The sequence below is a fragment of the Elephas maximus genome, chromosome 24, assembly GCF_024166365.1.
Source record: "Elephas maximus indicus isolate mEleMax1 chromosome 24, mEleMax1 primary haplotype, whole genome shotgun sequence".
Taxonomy (NCBI): Eukaryota; Metazoa; Chordata; class Mammalia; order Proboscidea; family Elephantidae; genus Elephas; species Elephas maximus.
Window position 1 is genome coordinate 30118406 of NC_064842.1, and position 21250 is coordinate 30139655.

At 45.2% G+C, this 21250-nt stretch overlaps 1 protein-coding gene across 2 annotated transcripts in view; it reads right to left on the bottom strand.

Moving 5' to 3' along the window:
• Positions 1–4990: 4990 nt before the first annotated feature.
• SLC35F3 (solute carrier family 35 member F3) overlaps positions 4991–21250 on the bottom strand; it is a 460159-nt gene continuing 443899 nt past the window's right edge. For both annotated transcript variants that reach the window (XM_049868514.1, XM_049868515.1), the window contains 5 exons: positions 19796–20015; positions 12955–13080; positions 10377–10569; positions 9399–9488; positions 4991–5226 (listed from right to left, as the gene is read on the bottom strand). In XM_049868514.1, the coding sequence (XP_049724471.1) occupies positions 4991–5226; positions 9399–9488; positions 10377–10569; positions 12955–13080; positions 19796–20015 (865 nt within the window). The remainder of the gene's footprint in view (positions 5227–9398; positions 9489–10376; positions 10570–12954; positions 13081–19795; positions 20016–21250) is intronic.

A 21250-nucleotide genomic window follows, 5' to 3' on the forward strand; every position in this document is an offset into this window, starting at 1 on the left:
CTTGAAGACTAAGGTGCACCTGACCTAAAAAATGACCCAAGCCATAGTATTTTCAATTGCACGATATGCATGTGAAAGCTGGACAATGAATAAGGAAGACCTAAGAAAAATTAACGCCTTTGAGTTGTGGTGTTGGCAAAGAATATTGAATGTACCATGGACTGCCAAAAGAACGAACAAATCTGTCTTAGAACAAGTACAATCAGAATGCTTCTTAGAAGCAAGGATGGCGAGACTGGGTTTTACATACTTTGGACATGTTGTCAGGAGGGATCAGTCCCTGGAGAAGGACATCATGCTTGGCAGAGTACAGGGTCAGCGAAAAAGAGGAAGACCCTCGAAGAGGTGGATTGATACAGTGGCTGCAACAATGAGCTCAAGCATAATGACGATTGTAAGGATGGTGCAGGACCGAGCAGCGTTTTGTTCTGTTGTGCATAGGGTAGCTATGAATCAGAACCGACTCGATGGCACCTAACAACAACAACTGTGAGGAAATAAATTTCTCTTTGTTAAAGCAGTCCACTTGTGGTATTTCTGTTGTAGCAGCACTAGATGACTAAGACAAGGTCTCAGCCAAAATTCACAACATATTAAGTCGTAATTACATTTACTAAGACTTTATTTGTCGTATAGGGTCGCTATGAGTCGGAATCGACTCGACGGCACTGGGTTTTTTTTAAGACTTTATTAACTCCACATTTTCTTTTATAATTTGGAGAAAATTTACCTGAGCTAAAGTTCAGTAATCCCTGGGTAGCACAAACAGTTTACGCTTGACTGCTAATCTAGATGTTGGCAATTTGCACCCACCAAGTGGCACTGTAGAAGAAAGACCTGGCAACCTGCTTTCATAAAGATTACATCCAAGAAAGCCCTATGGGGCAGTTCTACTCTGTGACACATGGGGTTGCCATGAGTCAGAACTGACACGACAGCAACGGGTTCTGTCATAAAATCCACCCATTTAAAGTGTACAATTCATTGGATTTTTGGAACATTCACAGAGCTGTGCAGCCACCACCATATTCTAATTTTAGAACAAACACTTCATATTTAAAATCAAAGTTAGGGAATTGCGTGTTCTGAAACCTTAGGTAGCTTTGGCAACACGCCTGTTCTACAGGGCAGTGCGTCTCTGACCACACTTTCCTCTCTCCTGATCCTCTATGTTGAGGGTCCAGGAAGGCTCAGCAGGAGCAGGCTCCTCCAGACAGCTCTGCTGTGGGGCTGCAAGGCAGCCAAGCTGTTCTCCTCTTGCCCTCAGGCCCCATTTGACCGAATTCTGAAAGAAAGAGAAGGATGGACACTGCAGAGGGCGATCGCCTTTTGCCCCCTTGGTCAGCAGCACAAAAGTCCCAGCATGCCTTCACTTTACTTTGACTCCTGAAAAGAGGGTGTCATGAATTGTTTCCCCACCCAGGTATGTGTATCAATTCCCCTAGGCCATGATTCCAAGTATTGTGTGATTGTCCACCATTTTGTGATCCGCTGTGATTTTCCCATGTATTGTAAATCTTACCTCTATGATGTTAATGAGGCAGGATTAGCAGCAGTTCTGTTAATGAGGCAGGACTCAAACTACAACTTTGGGTTATATTTTGAGCCAATCTCTTTTGAAATAGATAGAAGTGAGCAGAGAGACATGGGGACATTGTACCACCAAGAAACAAGAGCCAGGAGAATAGCCTGTCCTTGGGACCTGGGGTCCCTGAGCTGAGAAGCTCCTCCACCAGGGGAAGATTGATTACAAGGACCTTCCTCCAGAGCCAACAGAGAGAACAAACATTCTCCTGGAGCTGATGCCCTGGATTTGGACTTCTAGTCTACTAGACTGTGAAAGAATAAATTTCTGTTTGTTAAAGCCATCCATTTGTGATATTTCTGTTACAGCAGCACTAGATAACTAAGACAGAGGGATAATAGAAAAATTATTTAATGCTATCCAGACTGGTCTGTAGAAGGCAGACAATTCCCCAGGGAGAGCAGGGCTGGAGACTTGCATCCCCACCCCCCGCCACCCCCAATTGATCAGGAGGAACTCTTTTCTAGCATTTTCTGTTCATGGGTTCCTCCCATGTTCGCTGCAGGTTCATCTCAGTTTTGCAAACCTGCACAGAGGTTTGTATTCTCTCTGGAAAGAAATCCCTCAAATGTTGTTGGTTTTTATTTGTTTCTTATTCCTTGGCCACCTCAGGTTTATGACGTCCTCAGAGAGGCACAGGGATTTTTATCCTTTTCACTTCACTTTTCATATTTGTTATGCCCAATGGGAGAATACAGTTCACAGGCAAACCTGCTCTAGCGGGCAGCTTCCCAGCATTTCATGCTATAGCTTACAAGGGAAACGATATTTTTTTTTAGTCCCTGAGGTGAAGTGGTTTGGAGCCCCACTGGGACTGGTCAGCACTGGAGGTGACTGGCCCCAGGCTCTCGCTGCCCCAGGCTTCCTGAGGCTGAGAGGACCTTGCTTCATAGCATATACCCAGACCCATTGGAGCTCTCTGCTCTGCAGGCTTTGACCCATGTACTAGCTCCTAGTTGCCATTGAGCTGACTGTGACTCGAGCTGAACCTGACTCACAGTGACCTTGACTCATGGAGACCCCAACTCATGGTGACCCCATGTGTATCTGAGTAAAATTGTGCTCTGTCGGGTTTTCAGTGGATGATTTTTTTGCGAGTAGATCACGAGGCCTTTCTTCTGAGGTGCCTCTGTGTGGATTAGAACAGACAACTTTTTCATTGGCAGCCAAGTGGGTTTACTGTTCACACTACCCACGCAGCTAAGTGGTGTGTGGTGGGCAGATAATCTAGGTGTGTGTATTAGGATGAAGTGTATTAAAGATGCTCATCATTTCCTCTCTGCTTATACCCGCTTAGAGAACCCGCCCCGTGCAGCTCTAGAATGGGAGACACTGTACCTCATAACCCCTGGCCTCTGCTGACTGAAATAGCAATGCACATATAACCCAAGCTGGGTGACCAAATTATCTGTAAAACTAGAATTAGGTTAGGACACTGGAAGCAGCCAGCTAGCTCTGGGGAGCCGAGCTGGACAATCAGGTCCACAGAGGGACTGAGGCTGCCATTTGGGGCAGCTAGGAGAGACTGTGTAAGCTGAGCTGAGGCAGCCAGTCACAAAATAAAGCAACATGGAGAGCTACACAGAGGGCAGAGAGGGCATTGGTGGTTCAGTGGTGGAATTTTCCCCTTCCATGCAGGAGGCCTGGGCTTGATTCCCAGCTAATGTACCTCAGGTGCAGCCACCACCCACCTGTCAGTGGAGGCTTGCGTGTTGCTGTGATGCTGAACAGGTTTCAGCGGAGCTTCACAACTGAGCTGGACTAGGAAGAAAGGCCTGGCAAGCTACTTTCAAAAAAATCAGCCACCGCAAAGTCTATGGATCTCAGTGGTCCAATCTGCAACTGATCATGGGGATGGGGCAGGACTGGGCAGTGTTTCATTCCACTGTGCCTTGAGTTGGGGGCTGACTTGACGGCAGCTAACAAGAACAGGGTGGGAGAGGCGGAAAGGGGGGAAACTGCTGCCTGGCTGATCACCCTGCATTTCAATTTTGTGAAATTCAACTCTGTGTATTATAACGAAAATTTTCTTCACTTGAGGTGGTTTGGGTGGTGCTTCTGAGCGATGAGGGTGAGGTGAGATGAGGCCTGTCTCAGAACCAGAACAACAAAACCAGTATAGAGGCAAAGTAACAAAGGCTACGGAGATGGCACTACCTTTTTCTTTTTAAAGATTTTATTCATCTGTTTGGCCAAACAGATAATGGAATCTGAGAATAATAATTTGCTAAAAAGTTCAGGTCATGAGTGCCCCTTCCCCCATGAGACAAAAGACTCCATGGTTACAGAATGCACCATTGGGTTATGACAACATTTCAAAATAATTTTTCCATTTCGTATGTAACAATGTAAACTTCAAAAATAGTAAACTCTAACCCCCTTGTCCCTCTTTACAGATCTATCACAGATAGAATTTTCTGGCAGACCTAAATTGTGTAGGTAAACAGCCTGGTGCTTAAAAGTTTCATAAAAAGGTTTACAGATTCAGGAAATAATCTTCTGATCTTGATCATGAAGTAAAAGCAGCCAGCAATTCACCCCCTGCTTAGTCTACCTTATAATGCGTATTGTACACCACGAACCGTGTTCCATATAAACGGGCCATCAGCTTTGTCTTTTTGTCCACACATATATATATATTTTTATTTGTTTCTAAAGATTTCTACATCTAAAGTATAAGACAGCGCCAGTGACTTACAATGTCACCTCGCTTCACATAGGTAAAGACAAAAATTCTGTAGAAGGCACTGTAATTTCTCTTGCGTGATCTTACACAAACATGTGGGCGCAAGCCAGCTGGGGCTGGGCTGATCTTTCTCTTCCTAGTTCCTGCTGAAAGGCCTGTTTTCCTCCAATTGCTATCCCCACATGAGTCATTTTGAATGGTTTTGATGTCCGTGATCCTTTTCTGCCTCACCTCTTCACATCCCATCCATCTGTCCAGATTAGCTTACAGTTAGTTGTCTTTTGGTTCATTGAAATTCCTTCAAATTAAGAGTACAGCTCTGGTATAAAACAAAATATGACCTACCATAGCTGAAAAATAATCACAGTGTGTAATGTAATTCGCGGTTGCTAAGATTCAAAACATTTGCCCTGGCATGTCAGGAATGTCTGTCATCCAAAACAATCTATGCAAGAATCATTTTAACGTGCTTGACATTCATTTGCAAAGAGCTGAGAGGTTCTTTGTTTTCTCTTTCATACTGAAGTGGTACCCTTAAGTGAAAGGTCTGATGTGGAAAAAGTACAAGCAAATTGGACATGCCAATAAATACCATATAACTTATCGCAGGTTACCAAAACTGTACAGGTATGTACACCTCACCACACTCACGCTCCTGTCAGGAAAGGCTTCCAAATCATTAACATGAGGGAATCCCCACAGAGTTCTGAGGGAAGACGTTAGCGGGCAAAGGACGGGCGAGCTCTTCGGTTTTTGCTCTGGAGTCCTGAGCCCAGGTCTGTGCTGCCCTCAGCCGCCTCCTCCTTCTTCCTCATTTTGAGGCGGGTGAGCAGTTTAATCAACCAGACATCCCACTCCTCCGGCAGCAGCAGGAGGAGGAAGCCCAGGCCGATGATGATGATGGCGATGACTCGTACCCCGTTGAAGACTATCGTACTTGTGTAGTGATCAACCACTGCATGAGACAGAGAGCGCTGGTTACCCCACAGTGAAGATGAGTGGCCCTTACAGAGTGGGCAGGGCCTTACGCATCCTTTCTTGCCTGGAGGGGTAGCTGTCTTCTCTGACCACAGACTCTTCCTTGGTATGGTTTTGTTCCAGCTGAGCTGGGGTTACCTCTAGTAAATGCCCTTAAATTTATAAAGCCTCTCTGATATGAGGACTTGCCTTTGTATTTCTCTTCCCCAAACTGAACTAACATCTTAGCGCAAACATTGATTTGTGTGACAAATGAGGGACAGTTTGGGATATCTATCTATTTACCCATCTAAGGATCGACTCGACGGCACTGGGTCTGGGTTTTACCCATCTATTATCTGTCTCTCCATTCATCCATCATCCATCCATCCATCCACCCGTCCATCCGTCCATCCGTCCAACCGTCCATCCGTCCATCCATCCATCTGTCCATCCGTCCATCCATCATCATCTATTTGGAAAATATACCAAAATTTAATTGTGGATAACTCTGAGTGGCAGGGTAATAAAAAAAGTCATTTCTTTCTTTATACTTTCGGTACTTTTCACATTTTTACAATGATATACTTGGTTTTTATAAATTGAAAAGATTATTTTAAAATATATGCGTATATATGTTTTAAAGACCAAACATGAACTTTTTTTTTTTTTAAGATAATAAATATAAATTCTTGCTCTACCCCAGGGCATTAATTAACATGGGACTCTAATGCCACCATATCATGACAGTCTATAAAAGTGTGCTAAAGGCCTGTGGGGCACATGGTCATTCCCGACTCACATCAGGTGGGGAACAACATGAGAAGCAGGACCCGTGTCAGTTTATAAACATCCAAACCATCCATTCTCTTAAGAGCTAAAAGATCACAGCATGGTGACAGATAGTAAAGCTTCTTTCATTCCTTTTTTCACTTTCTCTTTTAAGCTAAATCAAACCAAACCAATTTGGAACCTGCTTTCTACATCAAAGAGTAATAGATTGCTTCTATTTTATATCATTGTATTAAAGACAGTTTGCAAGCTTAAAAGCATTTTTGAAAACTGACTTGCTAGACAACTGCCCACCAGTTCTCCACTTTCAGGGGTTGTTTTTTCACCTGGGCTGTGGTGGTTAAGAGTTTGGCTGCTAACCAAAAGGTTGGCAGTTCAAATCCACAGACGCTCCTCAGAAACTCTATGGGGCGGTTCTACTCTGTCCTATAGGGTTGCTATGAGTCGGAACTGACTCGACAGCAATGGGTTTGGGTGGCTGATCCTGTCTTTCTTTCCCTTGTCTTCCTTTACTTCCTTCTGCCTCCCTCCCTCCTTCCTCTCCCCTCCTGAATCTGATGCTTTTCACCTCAGTTAGAGCATGGGCAAAGAAAAAGAGGGAAACTTGAAAATGAAAGCTTGGACAGTAGTCCTTTTAGTGGGGTTTGTTGTTGTTGTTGGGTACTGTCGAGTCGATTCTGACTCTTAGCGACCCCTGGTAACAGAGCAGAACTGCCCCATAGGGTTTTCTGGGATGTACTCTTTATGGGAACAAATCGTCAGGTCTTTCTTTTACTTGAGCTGCTGAATGGGTCTGAACCACCAACCTTTTGGTAAGCAGTTGAGTGCTTGATTGTTGTGCCACCAGGGCTCTTTTAGTGGAATTAGGACGCCCCTTTTATCCCACTGGAGCCTTGGTGGCATGGTGGTTAAGAGCTCGGCTGCTAACCAAAAGATCAGCAGTTCGAGTCCACCAGCCACTCCTTGGAAACCCTATGGGCCAGTTCTACCCAGTTCTATAGGGTTGATATGGGCTGGAATCGACTCAACAGCAACGGGTTTTATCTCACTATCTTTCAGAAATACTTTAATTTTTAATATCAGCATCACGTTCTGTTGATTCAACTAACGGGGATATTCATTCCGCACATGACACGATTTGCACTAGGGAGAGATGTCAGGAAGACCCTAAATGCCTCAGCTCAGACGATTTAGACAATTAGCAGAGTTCTCTGCTTTTCTCCTCCAATCAAGAATTGAATATGATTCCTTCCTTTGACACATTATTAAACCTCTTATGTTGCAGATAAATAATAAGAAATTATTCTGATTAACCTCTCAACTACCTGGTAATGTGATTGTTCAAACTAAGTTTCTATATAAGAATGACCTGGAATACACCTTCTAACAATAAGAAAGCTGTGTGGCTATAAATTAAGGACATGATAAAATGAGGGGGGGAGTGTGTTGATAAGTTTTTTTTTTTTTTTTTCTAGAATACACTCTTGGCAAGCTGGGCCCTTCCACAGTTCTCCTAATTTATAGGCAATGAATCCTAAACCTCAGCAACTCAGGGAGCCACCAGCCTATTTATTCCCTGTTCTTTGAACAGTGTCATCAAAAGTGTTCCATTCACCTCTGTGAAGCAGCCCCTTACGTATCAGAATCCAGCAGCATAATACTTCCCTATCATTTGCATTCCAGACAGAAAGAGAACCATATTACTCTCTCTTTGCAGCCTTCCAGTTGAGAGGGCTCAAAAAAGGGTTTCAAAAGCCTGTGGTACCTGGAAACTAGTGGCTAGGTAACTTTTTACCAGTTCTCCTAGAGTTTAGGGACTTGATGCATTTTGAAAGCCTGTCTCATAGATTATTTCATTTGGTTTTCAAATCACCCAAAGTAGTGATGGTAGGTGCTACTCTCATTTTGCTTGTATCGAAAGCCCAGAGAAGTAAAAAGCAGGGACCAGAGTCTTCCACATGGGTGGTGGGAGTGCTGGGCCTAAGCCTGGTCTCCTGACTTTAGCCTGAGCCTCTCTGTATCGTCTTCATGAGGCCTTCCTCCTATTGGGGGTAGATGTGGGCCATGGGGGCCTGCATGAAACTGTGGGATGTAAGGGCTTGAGGGGTGAGGAACCAACACATGGGGTGGGCTTTGGGTACACTGAGAGCCACTTTGCTCATGTTTCCAAGGCTATTTAACAGGATAGGGGTTTGCCATTCCCTGGAGGCTAATCTTCTAGTGGCCCGGATGTGGGAGCACCTGGGAGATGGCAGTGGGGCACACTGTGCCAGGCCCAGGGGAGCTTCAGCGCTGCTGGGAACCACAGGGAGTGCTCTGAAGAGAAGTGATGTGTAAGCCCTTCCCTGGCCCGGACAGACCATACAGAAGTCAAGTAGGATTCAGGGGCATTCTGGGGAAAAAAACCAAAATTCACCCCAGAATGAGCCCGAAAGAGGGAGGAGATGATAGGCAAGTGATAAGAAGCTTTTGGAAGAGCTGTCAACTGTGTGCCCTGGCCACGAGTTCCTGGTGGAGCACAAATTGAGATCTTGAGTAACTAGGCGAGGAAGATAGAGGAAAAAAATATTTTTGGTTCTTCAGTTTGTAAACATGTTTCTACATCACTGAAATATTTGTCTCCCCACAAAGTTACTGGTTCTCACAGCAACCAAATTGTCAAGGGTGGGAACCAACCAGTACCAGTTGTCATGGAATTGACCCTGACTCATGGTGACCCCATGTGTGTCAGAGTAGAACTGTGGTCCATAGGGTTTTCAATGGCTGATTTTTCAGAAGTAGGCCATGAGGTCTTTCTTCTGAGGTGCCTCTCGGTAAACTCAAATCTCCAACATTTTGGTTAGCAGTCAAGTGCACTGACAATGTGCACCACCCAGGGACTCCATCGAGGGTTGTTACCACACTAATTTTTAGGGAAGATAAATGAAGGCTCAGAGAGGTGGGCCTTGGGATGCCCAGTGGAATAATGTAGCAATGGAATCCCAAAGCTCCCAGGGGGCGCATCGGAACACTGAAAAGTGAGAGCAACAAGGTTCTCTTTCTGTCTGAAATGCAAATGATCAGAAAGAGTAAAAAATTAAAAATAATTTTTTTGCTACATAGTTTTGTACATTTATGAATAGTACATTCATTGCTGACTTCCACGCCAATTAGAACTAAGGTTGCGTTAGACTTCTTGTATCTTGGTGGAGAAGTGAAAATCAATCCATTATGAAGAAAATATTGCATACGTAACAAGCACCAACATTTTACCCAAATGCCTCTTTCTTTGTAGGTTAAGGATGCATCAGATACCAGGCTTAGCAAGACTATATATGAGTGTATATGTGAGACTTTGTGTGTGTGTGTGATTTTTAACAAGAGATATAGAAAGTTTACCTGCATTCACAGGTACACTGAGGACAATTCCAAGAGACATCAGAGTAGGGTAGGTAACAGCAATTCCAAAGTTTAATACAATATTGAATGCTGAAACAAAGAATAAAAAGATGGTTGACTTTCTCTGCATCTGAATATACTCTTCCCATGTTATCCATGACTGGCCCTGAACTTGAACTCCTTTCTGGGTTATTTGACCCCTGGGTCACTGATGAGGCCGGAGTCATGCGAATTTCAGTTGCCATCTGCTCTGGTTCAGTTCTGGAAACAGAGTGAACCCAAGGTTCCTCCAAGGGCTCCCGGGCCTGGGCACTTGAAACAAACACCCTGAATACTCAGCCTCTTTTCTCTTCCCCGAGCTTTGAAGAAAGGAAAAAAAATTGAGATAAGGTAGCCAGCGGGAAGGCACTAGAAAAGGGGTCTTGGCCACCCACCTTTCTTTGCTCCTCTCTGTTGCTGGTGATGGCTCTGTGGTGACTGTATGAATAAGAGCTCTGGGATTTGTTTTTAGAGTGAAACTGGGTGAGGCCCCTTCTGAGTTGCTCTCTTCCCCAGCACTAACCTGACATCATTGACAAGTGATGGTGGTGATGATGAAGCTACTAATAACAATGATAAATTGGTCATATAAATTGAATATTGACGCTTATCAGGCGATGTTCTAAGAGCTCTGCATTTACCAACTCCTCAGCAGCTGTAAGGAATTTATTAGTAGGGGACACACGACACACTGGGCTCTGAGCCTTGTTACCACTTCAGTGACTCTGGTTCTGAAGTTAGAAGCCAGTAGTGTCATTGTAGAGGCTTTACTGTGCATAACATAACACGATGAGCTGGAAAAGCAGCAGGAACTTAAGGATGAAAATAAATGATTTTCTCCTCAAGGGCACAGCTTGCCAAAGCTCCCCTTGAGCTGCATAGATTCTGCTCTGTCAGCCACGGCCTTTGGGGGACACCAATATGGTGGTTGCTACTTACTCAATAAGAGAACTGAAAATCCACAAAGGTTTCCCCATGGAATGTCAGCGAAAGAGCTCCAGTATTCCACTTTGGTGAAGTAGAGGATGACAGGAATACAGGTGATGAAGAGGATGTTAAACACACCCAAAATGGACAAAAATAAGGCCGCTTCTCCAAACTTAGCACTGCCAAGGAGAAGCTTGAACAAGACCTGCAAGAGAAAACAGAGTAGGTGGCAGGTGAAGTTCTACCTCAGACTTCAACTTTATATAACTCAACTCAGTGTATTCGCTGAAGCTGGGGCTGGACTATCGGACGAGCACCCACCTTACAGGCCAATGTTACCGTTTCAGGCTGCCAGTGGAGGAGCAAGGGGATTTCACTCGTGCTTCTTTGTACACGTACTTAAACCTAAGTGACACCGCTATGGAGAGCTAGTCTCTGGCTTTATAGAGAGCAAACTCAGGAACCAGGGGTTCTCACACCATGCTTGTCTGTGTGGTATTCATGACATCATACCCCAACTTTAGAGAGTCTGAACATGAGGCCAAAGACCAGTTGCCACCAAGTCAACTCCGACTCACGGCAACCTCATTGTGTCATAGTGGAACTGTGCTCCACAGGGTTTTCAAGGGCTGATTTTGTTGGAAGTAGACCTCCAGGCCTTTCTTCCAAGGCACCTCTGGATAGACTCCAACCTCCAACCTCTTGGTTAGCAGCCGAGCGTGTTAACCTTTTGCACCACCCAGGGACTCGTGAAGATGAGGAAACCATATAAATTAGAAATATCTGCCATGATCACTCATTTCTTTCAGGGACCCCTAAAGGTCATCTCCTACCGGGTGCAATACAGGTTGAACATCATCGCCCCCAAAGAAAAGGGGCTTTGGGTGCACAAATATTTATAAAGATCAAAGGTGGAGGGTTTATAGTACTCATAGCTCATTTCTGCTCCACCCCACCACCCCCAGTCCACAAATGGCCTGGGTTTTAGTGGGGCACCCCCAAGCTTTATTTCTTGTACCTCTTTTTGTTTGTACATTATTTCCGGCTCTTGGAAGGCCAGAAGGAGGGGACAAATGGGATTGGATCCAGTGATCCAATGTGAGTGTCTGCACTGTTGCATCTCCTAGTTTACCTGCTTCTTCCTTTTTCATCCATTTTACAACTCTTTCATGCATTTCCTGCTGAAAGTGCAGGGAATAAGGAAAGGAAACTAAATAGCTTTCCCACTTATTGGCCCTTTTGGACAAAGATCAGGCAGTGAAGAAGACTAAAGTCTAAACCAGAATATTTGGGTTCATTGTGAATTGTGTTTCTTCAGGCTCTCCGCTTCTTATCAGCACACAGCTGAGTACAGCAGTGTCCATGCGGTCCTTGAACATTCTCTGCATTTGAACAGAGACTTTAGAGTCTCAGAACGGCGCTGGACCACAGCATCCCCTCGGGGAGATGATGCAAGTCTCTCTGTTGGCAGTGAGACAGGGAGTTGGTGAAGGTTAAGGTACAGTTATTTCATGTTCCAGAATCATAAAACATTTTCTTAGAACTTTCTATAGTACTTAATTTTCTCTGCCCTACTGTCTGGATTCACATAGGGTCAATAAGTCTCAAAGCTAGAATCTCGTTTCTCATTGAATCCTCCAGGTCATTTCCCCCACTCAGATTTAAACCAGTTGCCATCAGTCGACTGTGACTTGTGGCAGCCCTGTGTGTGTCAGAGTGGAACTGTGCTCAATAGGGTTTTCGATGGCTGATTTTTCAGAAGTAGATTGCCAGGACTTCTGGGTGGGCTTGAACCTCAAATCTTCTGGTTAGTGGCTGAGGGCATTTCCCGTCTGCACCACCCAGGGACTCCAACTCAGATTTAGAGACCAGAAATATTTACATTCTCTACTACGGATATAAGAAGAAGAGGAGAGGGAGAGAGAGGAGAGGAGGGCAGAAAGCTACCAGGAAGCATGCTCAACTAGGGGAGTGAAGAGAGGGAGGAACCAGCATGCGGGAATAAAAATATATTTCAGGTAGACCCACAGTTGGAAAACGCTTTCCAACTTTTTCATAAAGAATGTTTTATAATCCCCATATTATAGTAGTCGTGCTTTTATTTACTTGGTCTACAAACAATGCTTGATGTGCATATGGATTTGTGCCGAATACTGGTGGCCCCAAATACTGTGTGATAAATTTAAGTGACAAAGCTGCACCAGATATGCACGTCTTCATGTCCAATCTTGTGGGACATTATCTGACCAAATGCTGAACCAGGCAGCAGGCCCCAATCTTTGTCCAACGTCCCCGCCAAACAATTTAGTCACGAATGTGCTTCTGCTAATCCTGCACTCCACCCGTTTATCCTATATGCTGCAAACATATGGCCACTGATGAAACAGTCCTGAGAGCCGATGCCAAGAGCAGCGGTGTGCCTCAACACTGCTCTTGGCAGAAGTCTCCACTTGCCTGGTTCGCACTTAAAACAACTGCTCACAGGCTCCGTCAAAGGCTCCCAAAAAGTAACAGACCAGACACACTGTGATCTGCTGTTCTTGCCAAGGATGGCCGGGACCAGCTGAGAGTCTGCTCCAGGTGTGCTTACCTTATAGAGGGCAGACATGGATGCTGACCCCACCACCAGTGCTATGCCAATCACAGAGTGGCTGTGGAACCCGTCTGCGTAGGTCATCATCACAATTCCTGCAATAGCGAGGATGGCCGCCACAATCTGGGTGGAGGGAAGAAAATGGCAGTCAAGATAGCAGTGGGGAATTGGATGGCCATGCCAGGGCCCATGAGTTAGAAACATTCATAGGAGTTCAATATTCTCAAGGGAAAGTGGTGCCTCCTTTCCAATCCTTTGGAGAACAATGAGCAAAGGTTTGCCCTGTCTAAATTTTTATTGCTGCTTAGAGGGGAACTTAGCAAAGTTTGGCATGACCAGAGAGCATGGAACAGTTGACAGCAATGAGTGGAGGCTTGGCTTTGGCATCAGAGAGTACCTGCGGCCAGTTATTGTGAGTCTTGGAAACTTGAAGAGGTGGCCGTCATTCCAACAACATATGGCTCAGTCATGACAAGGCCTGGTAGATAATACCAACACCTGGAAATCACCTCTTAGTTCTTTCCCAAGCTTCTGTAAGTACCTCCTGTAACCTTAATTGTAGGTATTTCATATTCCAACAGGGAAGGCACAGTGAAGACAGCTGTGGAGTCTAACAGAGCGACACCTACTAATCAGGGCTACAGAAAATGCCTTAACTGTGCAAAGGAGCCACAACTCCTGGTCCAGCTGCTGCAGAGTCCTTCCCCAGCACCAATACACCACTGTCCAGATATGGACTTCTTTGATAGGAGGAGGCTCCACGGAGATGCACACATTCCTGTTGAGCTAAGTAAAATTGTCGGAGTAACCGGAAGATAAACTACCTAGGATAACATTCCCCAAATGAGAAAATGCATTAGTACAGAAAATGAATATAAGAACCAACCAGTGGGTAGTCAGGGAGCTATATAAATGGCACTTGGGGTGGGAAGTGGGGAGGGGGTGTTGTCAGAACATGGGGAGGGCCGACCATATGTGTGCAATGAAAGTTTCAATTCTTGGATTTACTAAGAGTTTTTTCTCCCTCTTGCAGATCATTTAAAATTAACTTCAGCTATCGAATCCATCAGGCGCTCCTTGGAAACCCTATGGGGCAGTTCTACTCCGTCTCATAGGTTCGCTATGAGTTGGAATCTACTTGACGGCAATGGGTTTATGGTTTTATCTGTAACAATATCAAACAGCTAACATTTCCTGAGCAGTTGCTGCTTATGTTTTCTATGTATTTTTTAATTTGATCCTCAAAATAGCTAGTTGTCATTCATCTCAATTTATAGATGGGAAAATTTAGGCTCCGAGTCGGCAAGTAACCTCCTCAAGGTCATGAAGCCTGTATGTAGCACATCAGGGACATGCATTTTGGGTTTGTTGATTGCAAAGTCAGTGCTTATACATATAAACATGACAGGAAAGTATGATTTGCATAATAAGCTATTGTCAGCTACACTCTTACACTTGAACTAAGGCTTCCTTAGTGGTTTACACTCAAACTTTTTAGGCTAGTAAATGATAATATGGTTGAACCTCACACAGTATACCTGAGTGATGTACTTCTACTAGTGCTTCTCTTATGCAATATTTTCATGGAATGCTAGAGCCACCCGTAGGGCTGGAGCCCTGGAAAGAGTGAGTGGTAATCATTTACTAGAGAGCACCTGGCCCTAAGTTGTCCACTTGTTCTTCCTTGTTTAGTGATTCACTTTCAGTCAGTGGCGTCATTTGTGCACACATTTCATGTTCCAATGCTGTGTGTACTACGTACAACTGCTCATTGAGAGAAAGAAACTGAGATACCACAGCAACAGGATAAAAGTGAAAAATTTCCCCCCCAAAAGAATAAGGAAGTGGCAAGTGAAAAAGTGGGACGGGAAAGACGTGGGGCCTGGTCAAGAGGACAAATATGATGCAAAGATCCTGCTTGGGAACAGCTCAGCCTGGGAGGCATCAGAGCCAGAAAATACCAAGAAAAGTAATTATAAAAGGAAGGAAGGGTGGGAGAGAGGGATGGAACAGAAGAGCTAAACGTCAGGTGAATCGGTGTGTCTCCATTTGAGTGTTTCCAAACCTAGGGCTGAGAAAAGGCAGGAGAGCAAGTGGCTATTTTTTTTCTGAAGAAGAACAAGGCAGATTTTCAACTGCTTCCTCTCTCTTCAATATTGATAAAATATTAAATGGTTAAAAGCTTCAGCCTCAGCTATGCTACAGAAGAGCTGGGGGAAAGGGCTGGAAGACATAAGAGCAGAGGAGACCTCGGATGGCCACCAGCCTTTTGGCCAGCCCAGGAGACAGAAATTTGAGGAGCCTGGGTCCCACAAGTTCATTCTGAGAAGGAGGCACCATAAGACGCCAGTTCTCTCATCCACACTGCTAGGTCTTCTCTTCTTAGGGTGTCCTAGTCATGAGTCACAGAGTCATCCAACTGGGTTGTGGGGTGCCCGTGCCTGGGACCTGACCCCAATGCTGCTGGCTCAACTGGCCCTCCTGCCTCATGCCCTGTGTACTCTTCAGCCCATAGGCCCCACCATTCTCTGGGAAGTGTTCCTGAGGGTTGGGGGATATAGTCCCAAAGCCCTTCCTCAGGCTCAAAATGCCTTTGGAGATTCCAGTTCTACCTTTAAAAAATATGTGCGTAATTTACATTTTACACTGTAATATACCTGGGTTTGTCTGTTTTAGCTTGAAAATATTTTCCTAGCTATTTCTTGAACTAAAGTAGACTCTCCAGGAAGATGCCCCCTGTTTAGCCCCTCCCCCCCACACCAGCTTATATGGCCAGTGTCCCTGGAGGATTTCTGAGTGTGAGTAAAGACATGGGAACGTTCCTGATCTCCTTGTACCCTTTCTCCTTCCTCACTCTTCCTGCCCCCACCCTCAATGTACCCCACTAAACTGGTGCACAACAAGGTTTGAGGAGACTTGGGGATCCAGACTTCTGGGAAACAATAGCCCTGAGACTGAGGCGAGTGGGCGTTGCCACCTACTTCCTCTGGGAGAACACTGGCTGGAGACAAGGCAGGCACCCAACGTGGGAAGCAAAGCCCAGATGCTGCCATGGGCTCTCTCCTTGTGCCTCCCCTAGCCTGGTGCCCCACTGTCACAACCTGCCTGGTCCCAGAGCTCTCAGAGATGCCACTTAGTCCCCACGATGACACTGCCCCCTAATAGATAGGAAGAGGAGTGAAAGCACACCCTTAAACAAAAAATTAAGAAATGAAGAAAAAACTTAGGAGGGCTGGGCACAGCACTTAATCCTGCCTCATCACTCCAACTCCGGTTGCTGCTCCCTACTTGTGCTGAGAAGGTGGCGGTTGCTTGTCCTCTGCCAAGGAGAACTCCATCGTGGTACATTTTAGATTTCTACAGTTTTGAGCAACTTGGAAAAGGGGAAGAATAGACTAATGTTTAAATGTACTTCCTTCCAACATTTCCCTCCTGACTCCTGAACTGTGCTGACTGACTCAGAGAGTTTAGAGGCAATGTAGAGATTCCAGAGAAGTGAGGCAGGGCCCAGGCTATAAGCACTGCCCCCTCCTCAACTTTGTGCACCGCACTACACTGTGCTGAGGTTTGGGGGACACAGCCTTTTGGACAACAGGGATTGAGGAGCTGAAAACTGGAGTTCGACTCAGGGATTTCCCCTTCTACAACACTTAAAGCGCTGTCCTAGTTGAGAACATCAGCTGGATGTTGATTGAGATGGGAACCGATTGTGGAAAAAGTACCCGTTCCCCCAGGAAAGTGCTGTTGGGGCTCCGGGGCCCATCTGGATGATCTCTTAGCTACATTCCTGCCCCTATGAACCTTGTTGGGACAGTGCTAATTGGGGTGGATGGGGAGGAACGGCTAATGAACCACCAGGGAGCTCCATCCTCCCCTTCCCCTGAGATCTAGGCTGAGGTCAACCTTTTCTTCACCCAGCTCTGCCCACAGCTGATGGGTTCATCTCTAGGAGGCAGGGCTAGGGTGCCCTCATCCCACCAATGCTTGTACTACACGAAACCGCTTCTCCATTGTTTGTCAGCCTCCGACACTGTCAACAAAAGAACTGGGACTGACCCATCAACTCCTCTATTGAGAAAGAATAATAATAACACGGACAGAAGGTAGGATTTATTGAATGCTATGTGCCAGACACGCATAGCCTTATTTTATTCTCACAACGGTTCTGAGATGGGTACTAGTATTCTGTCCATTTTAAAGATGAGGCAATGGAGACTCGGAGACATTAAGTAATCTGCTCACAGTCCAACAGCTTATGAGAGTGCAGCCAAGATGCAAACCCTGGTCACCATTATCCCAGAGTAAAGCATCTACCTTCTGCACTCAAATCCCAGGGCCTAGGAAGCCAGGACAAATGGGAAAAGCACACAGAAGCAGAGTCAAAGGCAAAATAAACCCAGCGTAGGCTCCTTTCAAATAGACACCTTGCAGTTTCTTACCCGCTGAGGCTGCAGGCTGGGATCACCCAAGCAATATAATACACATTTGCTTCTTTCTGGATCTGTCTGGTGCCACCTGGGTCTGCTGATGTTTCCCAGGATCCCCAGCCTTTGTGCTTTGAGTAACTGTCTTAGTAACCCAAGTACACCCTGGGCTCTGTCACACAGACATAGTGCTTAGGCTCTGCCATTCTCCTGATACCTGTACTGTCCCCAAGCTTGCATCATCAGCCCTCCAGGATGGGGAACAGTGTGACTTCCCTTCAGTCTTTGCAAATTACCCAGTGGAAGGTGCTAGCTAACCCAGCAGTTTGAGAAAAGCCTGACAGACCCCATGTACCCATTAGATATTATTTTGGATTTCAATTTCCATCTGTTTATCAAGGCTCTTGGCTCTGGTTTATCAAGGCTCTGGCAAGCTGTCGATGTCTCACAGATTTTGCTACCTCTGTGAACTCTTGAAGATGAGAATGGGGAAACCTACCATTTCTTGTGGTGGGAAGCTCTTAGATTACCAGCTACAGGCTTCTCAGAGGAGTAATGGTTATCAGTAACCTGCACAGTGAATTACAGGCTACACAATGCTGTCACCAACCTTGTATCCTCATTCCGGAGCTGGCCTCACACTGAATTCCTTTAACACAAAGCTCTGTGCAGCGGTTAGCACAGACCAAACTGGACATGTGACCGGCATGGCTAGACTTTATCATAGTCCAAGGACACTGGGGGGGAAAAAAAACTCTCTTGTCCATTTATGGCAACAAAGAAATAATCTAGAAGTGCCATATTGCTCTCTATGAGTCTAGGAGTATTTCAAAGTTTCCTCCTCTCCTTTTAACCTCAACAAATTTCTACTTTCTTCTGCTTAGGTGCAGAATTGACTTTGAAGCTTCTCTTCACAGTAACAGGGTCTCATCTGGAATTTGCTCAGGACACTGGGCTCAGTATCTGAATCATACCAAAAAGTTCCATGAATTCTCTTGGCTCTTTGCACCAAAACCATTCTGAATGGCATGCATTGGTGGCAACAGACCCTAGGACCTCTGAGTCTTCATGTCACGTCAGGCAGGCTTCTGGGTGGACCACTGCTGGAAGTACCTTCATTTCTTGCAGAGATGTATTAGATCATTTATTTGCCGAAGGCATTTCTGGATGGTAGCACAGCGAGTGAGTTTTTATTCCAAAATTAACACTCAGCCTCAAAACAAATTTCCCCCTTACTGCAAGCTAAAAATACTGCTCAGCTGTTGACTCATGTCCTTACTGCTGTTAGAGTAACTAGGTGGGCATGAATCTGCAATTAGGATGATGTCATTGTTCTCAGGACAATGCAGAAGGACAGAAGCATAGGGCCTGGAGTTTGCCCCTTGCTGGTTGCCAGGATGGCTTGGTCTAATGGGGCTGCCACCAAAGGGCTCTTAGTTTCCTAGACGGCCTGCGTGGTCGGAGGGTGCAGGACAGAGCAAGAGAGGCATCTGACTACAAAACAAAAGAGGTAACTGCAAGGCAGAATCCTCTTTGTCTCCTTGTTTGGTGGCAAGGTGATGAAGGGGCAGTAGCAGTGCCTAGCCACCAGAGGGAGTCATGCAAAAGCCACTGGGATTTGGAAAATGCTGAAATGTCACCAGCTCCTGTTCTGGGTGGGCCCCTCTCTATTCCAGCTGATATTTGAGATTTCATTTTTTTTATTTTATACAACTGTTATGAAATCGAACTAGCTAAATTTGACTAGCTTTTTATGTAATCTGTAGCAAACAATAAGAGGTTGTTTAAGGGCTATAATGTCTCTCCCCCTTATCTGAGGTAATAGGGAAGTAGACTTGTCCCTCCATCCACAGTTTGAATTTCATGCAAACGTGTCTGGTTCTCTTGGGGTTCGCACTCACAGTCCTGGTAAAGCACTACAAAGACTGGATGTATGTGGATGCAGAAGGCCCTTGGCTGTAGGGATCCTCCCACTGTGCTCTTCTCTCCTCCCCACCCCCTCCCCCACGGTCCGAATTGGAGACTGGCAGGTGCAGGCTGCCAGGGTTAGCAAAGAGCTTGGGATGAAGTCACAGTCACACTCCACATTGCAGACTGAAAGCCGCTGGGAAAGAGGGAGCGAGCACACAAAAGGAGCTGATCACCCAATCCTGGGGCTAGGGGCCCGACTGCACACTTTCAGGAAGGCTGATAGAAACGCTTGAAATGAAAGGCGCTTCAGCGAAGGCTTGTCTAGGATGGTTTGCAAGCAAGAAGGTTTGCAAGGCACACCAAGAACTTCTTTGCTGCAAATCAGAAGGAAAGTGGTCAATAGCTTATGCTTATGGCCCAGCACATGGAGCTCAGCAAGCCAAAGGGCAGGTGTTGGTCGAGATGACTGAGTGAGGGAGGAAGACAGAGAATAAAGAACTTACCCTCACTCCCATGAACCTGTCCCTGAGCACGATCCATGAGAGCAAGAACACAAAAGCTTTGTTGCAGCAGAACAACACCGAGACATCCGTAGTGTTTATTTTCTTTATTGCATGTAAGTACAGGTAGTTTGTGAGTGTCCAAAGAACACCAAAGGGTGCTGCCTTGGTAAAAAACACCTTCAAAGTCAAGCCATTGTCTCCAAAAAACCGACAGCATTCCCTAAAACAAGGAGAGAGAGGCAGTGTTATTACATTCTTGGGTGACACAGACCATTGCTTTTTTTTTTTTTTTTCCAATACATACTTTTCTTTTTAAGCAAGTGTAAGAAGGGGCAGGCTTTAAAAAAAAATTGTTATTAATTTTTATAAACATCTTTCTATTAAATTTCTTTGGTTCATGTTAAATTTGGAATGGATGGTTCTACACAGAAGGTAATGTTGGGGTTACTTGATCTAAACTAAACATCCAATTCCATCGTGATTGACATAAGTTTCTTTTTTGGGGGAACGGGGTACTTGAAGAGAACTCATTGAAATGCATTTTTTACTTCTTGCCCCAAACTAGGGTTGTCTTTGTGATCAGGCAGGGACAGTCATTTCTTAGGCATATGTAATACATTTTGGTCATGACACAAATAGCGTTAACTGAGGCCTATCTACACATCTTCTTCATGAGGCCATTTTTAAAGTACATTATTCCACCATATGGAAATCCAAGTCTCCACCTCATCTAAAAGAGCACTACAAGAGGAATAAGTAGATCCAGGAGTTCCAGGAAAACTGGGAGAAGAAAGTGTTTCAATGACATGGTTACATTGTAGGGAAAGAGTTATTGATACTTGAAAAAAATTTTTAAAAAGAATAAGGTCAATCTTCCACATGCAGAAGAAACTGGAGGTGGCTGCAGGGGTAGTGAGCATGGCGAGAGCCTGGTGAGAAAAGTCTTGGTCTACAGGAAGCTGCCCACTGACTGGAGTATTGGGAGAAAGTGAAGCTCATTGTTGGTTTGGGTTTGAGCCCAGGCAAGGGATGGACGAGTGAGGAAGCACTGCTCCTACAGAGCCCATTGTCCAGACTCCCAGGCTTGGACACGAAGAAGTACAGCAGGGAGTGATGGTGGCTGGTCCAGGAAATAGTTGATAAATAGACTAAATGAAATGCCATAAAAGGGAAACACAAGGTATCATTAGAATAAACCAATACACAAAGAGTGGGGAGTAGCTGTAGCCTGTGTCACTTAAATATTAAAATGCATCAGAAAAGGAGGAAAACTAAAAACAAGAGACAAAGGGGATTTTGTGTCAATCTTATTTTATAGTTTGTTCTTGCTACCAATCCCAAATGACATCTGCCTTTGTTCATTACTCAACTATGTGATATCTATAAGGGAAACAGAAAACTCATCTGAGAAATGCCTGGAAGCCTGAGGCTGAGAGTGGAGAAGCATACTTACAG